The 6,000-nt window shown below is 36.7% G+C and overlaps 2 protein-coding genes across 2 annotated transcripts in view; both read right to left on the bottom strand.

The window, feature by feature from the left end:
- Window positions 1–6,000, bottom strand: part of LOC146479183 (matrilin-1-like) — an 80,015-nt gene that overhangs the window by 44,021 nt on the left and 29,994 nt on the right. The gene's annotated exons all lie outside the window — the stretch shown is intronic.
- Window positions 4,149–5,702, bottom strand: LOC146479184 (uncharacterized). The gene is made up of 3 exons (XM_085111437.1): window positions 5,551–5,702; window positions 5,198–5,449; window positions 4,149–4,430 (listed from the first exon to the last, which is right to left on the bottom strand). The coding sequence occupies exons 1-3, from the start codon at window positions 5,606–5,608 to the stop codon at window positions 4,228–4,230; spliced, it is 513 nt and encodes a 170-aa protein (XP_084967563.1). The 5' UTR covers window positions 5,609–5,702; the 3' UTR covers window positions 4,149–4,227.

Below are 6,000 nucleotides of genomic sequence, written 5' to 3'. Positions count from 1 at the left end.
TTTGCCGGTTTATTGGTTGGCGTTCCCGTTGAGTTAATTCACGTCTTCCTAGACAAATAGCGACAAGAAGTTTATTGTCTTTTTTCGCTTAGCTTAAGTTATAAAATATGTTTGCCAGTTTTGACCTTTTCCAGTCTCAAGGTTCGTGTTAATCTCGTACCCCGATCTCAGTCACCGTGGGAGATCTGGGTACGAGATTAGGTTCGTGTAAGCGAGTTTTGCCAAAGAAGGGGTATTGGAAGTTGCGTGAGCGTGACGCAAAGTAACACAAAGTGACGTTCCGTGTTGATCACGTGAATTTCTGTAAAACTGTATTCGAAATAGACGAAAATACTGCACAAATTTCTGGTTGGAACGGCTGAGCTCGCGGTGAAAGATTCACAATGGTTTGTAGCTTGGCTTGTATAGTAGGGAACGTAAGATTAAACCGAGAACTAAGAAAATAACGGCAAAGAAATCAAGTTTGTTGAAGGTCAGTGACAGGAATGAGGTGAGTCACGGCAAAAATGTAGAAATTATGCAAAACCATTGCCAGACGCAATTTTGTTATGTTAACTTGCTACACTTTAGGTTATGATTTCAATTCACAAAAAAGAACATAAAAGGGATTTACAGCAGTTGATACTTCGTACAAATAGATGTTTCAAGCGGCTTATTTGAATAAAACAATGTAAGTTTTATAAACAATTCAAGTGTGTTTGTTGTTCATTTCAAAATGGCGGATAGTGAAAATATGCTCAGTTTAGAAATGTTTTTTTCTTAACGTACGAAAGATCCCAAGAAATTGAAGCGATAGAAACTGAAAACTATCATAAATTGTACCCCCAGAAGGTTTTTCGGTGATATTTTTTGAGTACCACAGGTAGTTATGGCTAGTTTGTTGAAGGTCCTAACAAAGCCTTTAAGAGAAGCCGTTGGCATTCCTTAAAAAAAAAAATCGTAAAATATTTATAAGAAGAGTTGCCTGGCTATGTTACAAGTCAGAGAACTAAAAAAGCATTTAATGAATAGGATTTGCGTGTAAGAGATTCAAAAGTTACGATTGCTTGATTCGGTAGCTTAATGAATGTTGACATTATTTGAGGCTTTGTTGACCAAAAATGCCGTTAATAATTTAAAATTCGTTTCTCGTAAACGAGTGGTTATTTGGTTAAATGGATGTCCTTTTCATAAGTGTGGTACTAGGGCCTATCAATCTACAAAGTATGAGCGAATTCGAATTTTGAGCTGTGTCCGGGATTTCTTTGGTTTTTACAGACATTTACTCTTAAAATGGTTAAAAATCCCACACTCTATGCTCAAACCCGAAACCTGTAACACCAAAAGACTCTAGACAAACCCAAACAAAACCCAGCCATCCATATCAAATCTATCAATCATGTCAAAAGCCTTATATAACCAAACAATAAAAATTTCATTCACCTATCAAATAATGCCCTAAAGCTCAAAAGTTCATTAATTCCATCTTCAAAAATAAACCATTTGTTGTCACGTCGAGACAAACTGATTTTATCAGGGTTGTTGAGAAAGATGTCGTGTTTGCAGCGTCGGATATACAGTCTTTGAATAAAAAGACCTGATTATTAAGGTGTGGAATATGGAGAAAAATAATTTGATTTTCCTCCCAATATTGTTTGGCCTAGGCAGATTTGAGCAGTAGTTGTATTTCTGAATGTTAAGTAGTCTGGCCTAAAAGCACAATAGTCAAATCACAATGCACAAATAATACAAAAATGAATAATTCTTGCAGAAAATTTAGCGCTGATTCAAATCTTATGGGTATAATATACAAGGAACAATGTTATTTTTTGAAGGTTAGTAATCCGTTACCTAGATATGCCTCACTATAAAGTCCGCATATTATTTTTTCTTTCATTTTTCCTTAATTCTTTCTTGCATGTTCAAATTGCACTACATTTAGCTTTGTTACTTGTCGGAAACCAGTTATATATATCATTGGAAGTGGACTTGTGGACATTTTTGTAATATGAAAACAATATGTAAGTATCCATGTCAACATTAATTTCATAATATTCCTTCATAGGTGAGAGAGCATTATTTACTTTGCGCATGTTCAATTACTTACAGACACTACGAGTTGCTACCATGACATTACGATTACAGATTTTTTCCATTTCGATGTCAAGTTGTCGGCTCTGAATTGACCAATTAAGTGTCACGATAAATATAATACATTCTCGCTCTTTTAAACAAAACTATTAAAAGATAGTCAATAAACAAGCCCTTGATAAAAGAAGCTCTTTAAAGGAAAATTTTAAATCTTTTCAAAACGCGAGTGAATTTTAATAGGGCAGACAAATTTTGGGTTGGAAGGCGAGTAGAGGTTGGCTTAGTTTCCAGTCTGCAGAAAGTCAGAATTCGCAATCTGCTTGCGAGTTTAGTAGTATATATTACACGTAACATATCACATCACTCTACTGCCTGATACTGTGTGAGCTGGTTTAGGTGCATTCAGTAAAATCCAACCGTTTGTTTTTATCAAGGACGCTCCTTAATAATTACATCATTCCATTTACTGTAACGGTATTTTCTCAGTTTGTCTGGGTTTGCAGGTTATTCTCAATTTTTCTTCGCTCTTCTCATTAATGCAGTGAAAAATAGTTTTCGGTTTTATATTTATTCTTAGTTACATTTTTCTCTATTTTTGTTTTAGGCTACTGATTATGAAGTTAATCCTTGAATGGTTAGTTGCATGACGTCGTATAAACACATATTTATAAACAAAAGCTATAAAACTTTGCTTTTGAATAAATTTGACAGACATATAGGACCATAAGGGGTAAGAGTATGACTGAGTCAGGGTTATACTGATTTCTAATTTTGCGAACGTCTACATTTTGCAGAAGGTTAGATCGAGTATTATCTTTAACTTCCATGTTCGACTGATATTTCCTGTCACTTAGTCTTGAGATGTCAACTATAGACGATGCAGTACTGTACTTAGAATAGGTGGTTTTCAGGGCCGCCATGTTGGTGTACAAAACAAAAGAAAATTTGTTCATATAGTTTGCATAAAAATGGAAGTTGAGTCCCAGAGGAGAAAAATCTTATTGTTTCTGTACACCAACATGGCCTCCATAACGTCACATGCAAACCATCAATAGCTGCTCCAAAAAGAAGCTAAGGCAACGAAGTGTTTGTGGTTTTTTTTAACTTTCCAAAGAATGTGGATTAAAGAAATGTCCGTTGAAAGTGGTGTTTTGCTTTCCTTTTTAGAGAAAATCAACCAAAAGCTAGTGTTTTCGCAGTTGGCTGTAGTTTTGTCTTTTTCTAAACTTGGTGTTGTGTAATTAATGTTTTTTTGTTTTTGTTTTTGTTTTGTTAGTCATGTTTTGAGAGTCGATTAATGAAATAGTTTTTAAAATTGCTATAGTGTTTTTCTTTTTTTCAAAATTTGCTTAACATGCAGGCCAAAGTTGAAGACTAAATCTTGTTTTCTTCTGGAAACTTCAGTGGATTCACTCATGTTATCACGCCCTCGTCCTAAAAATGTCTGGCTTAACATTTTGCTGAAAATCACAGTATCCATTAAATTGTATTTTCTTGCTGCTCAGTTACTAGACAGAGAAAAACATAAACGAGGATGGATAGTGGGTTTCATCGAGAATCATGGCTAACAAGTTTACTGTCTGTCTGAAAAGTTTGCCTAACACAATGCTTACTCTTGTAAAAGGATTTCCATAGAATACTGCTGCTAATAGTAGGAAGCGCGCGCGCGACCTTGCCATAGACCTTTCTTAATCCTCGGGGAAATTTTAGCCATTCGAAAAGTGTTCCTTTTTGGAAAATTTCCTCATGTGAGACAATCTCTTTTTTAGGACGACAGGTAGGTGAGGAACGTAAGTAAGCCTTATTTCGGCAGGGTAGCCCATTCAGCTCAATGGCTTGTATTCAGGGAAGCCCTCCCTTGTGAGAGATTTCAAGGTTTGCAACGTAAAGTTCCTCAGGAAGGAAGGTGGTTGAAATGGTATCTGTTGGAAGAGGTTTAAGGAAAGTGACCCATATGTGGATTTCCCTATTGAAGCACTGAACGCCAGTAAATAAATCGAAAACAATTTTAATTTTAACTAAGCGTTTATTGCCCCTTTGAACTCAGCCAATTTAACGTAAAACATAATGGAAAAAACGGCGACTTTTGACTACAAATTTTCCCCTTACAAGAGCTCTAACTCTTAATCTGCTCAATTCTATGTTGCCTCTGCAGGCTTATGATGCTTCAATACTACTACAGCTCCAGCAAACACCGCACGGACTTCGTTTACGACGACGAGTGCCGTTGTTTTTGCCGGGGCAATCCCTTCCGTCCTTGAAATGAATCTCCACTCCCACTTTGCACTGCTTCATGTTGGTAAGGTTTCTGGCTTTGATCTCGTTGTTGATCTTCGTAACCATGTCCATTCCATATCCATCTAATAAAACGAGCCATTAATTAGAAGGAAGAAACAATTAATGGTAGAGTAAATTAATGAATGGATAGTACTTGACTCTGTAACCATTACATGTATGCTCATTGTGAGATTTATTTCTTCTCGAGATAGTCTAAAGTAGATATTTGCTGATCACATGTATTCACGTATACACAACATTACAATTAAGTTTTAGCTTAAAAAGCTGAGTTAGAAATAGAGGGCCCTTTCTGTCATTTTTCGTTGGTGTGTTCCGAAGGAAATGCACATATTCAGATATCGATAGCCTCTGAATTACTTTTTTGAGGCTAACGTGTCCGATCCATTAAAATATGTATCAGATAAACAATGTATATCAAATCAGTCCGCTCCAATTGGCTAGTAAGCCTATATTTTGATCAAGTTTGATGCCCGAACCTGTGTGTCTGCGTCCTTGTTATTAACTGGCCTGCTTTTACTTTCCTTAAGACAGAAGACGGCACCTTTCCTACATGTCAAACATAATCCACCTATTCTTAAAGCACGAGCTCTTCCATCATGTCACAAAACATCCGCCATTTTTATTTTCATTTCAAACTCAGCTCCGATGCATACTCGACCCGATGTAAGATTATTTCAAAATGGCGCCGTTGCCCAACGAACGAAAATGCCATCAAGCTTTCTGAATCTCTACACAGAAAAACTATATGTATGCAGACGATTTCTGTTTTTTTTTTTCGTTGGTGTTTAATTGTAATGTAGATAATTCTGAACCAAGAAATGAAATTTACCTGGCAACAAAGTCTGCAATTCTTGTACAACTTCCTGCGCCCGTGAGCACTCCACGGTCTTGTAGTACAGGTACCTTTTCTCGTAGACTGGTTTGTTACTCCCGGTATCGCTCTTAAGTAACGTAATGACCTCCTTTTTGAAGCCATGGCTTTCCAGGTCTGCCTTTTTCAACAAAGCCACCATTTGATCATCTGAAGGATGGAAGTCTGGGTTGAAGATCCGCATTACCAAGGATTCTTGGGATCTGGCATCTGGAAAAGCCAAGAACAAGTGAAATTGTAATTTAGTAAAAGAAAAGATAAACAGTTGTGAAAGAACAGATTAAATGGAGTTAAATTAATGAGTAATTTACCTGCCAAAGTTGAGAGTACTGCTAGAGCGAAGACAACAGAAAGACGCGAGAAAATCATCTTGCTGGGTTGCTGATCCGCTTGGTGGGTACCTTTTGGAACCAATGGTTATCAGTGCACTTCTGGCTCTCTTTTATGCACAGTGTGCTGGAACCTGATGACGCAACATTCAACGTTGATTGGGTAAAAATCATATTTGATTTCAAGCTTATTTCGGTACGACTTCCGTGTACATTTAGAACGCGAAAGACTATCCACAACACGTTCTCATTTGTTTGTTAAGGTCCGTCAGTAGTGCCATGCGCAAAAGGTACCGAGCTAAGTATTTGAATTAATTTACTTTACGAACACAACGGAAGTCACACGTCTAAAAAATACGATTGCCATAACACATAAAGCTAATATGCTTTATTCTATTTTCTAGGTTAAATAAACCGGTCATTAGCTTGTAG

Source organism: Pavona decussata, unplaced genomic scaffold, assembly GCF_977016875.1.
Source record: "Pavona decussata unplaced genomic scaffold, jaPavDecu1.1 SCAFFOLD_61, whole genome shotgun sequence".
Taxonomy (NCBI): Eukaryota; Metazoa; Cnidaria; class Anthozoa; order Scleractinia; family Agariciidae; genus Pavona; species Pavona decussata.
This window is presented reverse-complemented; position numbering and strand designations above follow the sequence as displayed.

Bases quoted from the DNA above. Each gene is read 5' to 3' on its own strand.
- LOC146479184 (XM_085111437.1), bottom strand. From the start codon at position 5,608: ATGATTTTCTCGCGTCTTTCTGTTGTCTTCGCTCTAGCAGTACTCTCA. The intron at 5,450-5,550 runs GTAAATTACTCA...TGGCTTTTCCAG, and splicing joins AGTACTCTCAACTTTGGCAG to ATGCCAGATCCCAAGAATCC. The intron at 4,431-5,197 runs GTAAATTTCATT...TCGTTTTATTAG, and splicing joins ATTGCAGACTTTGTTGCCAG to ATGGATATGGAATGGACATG.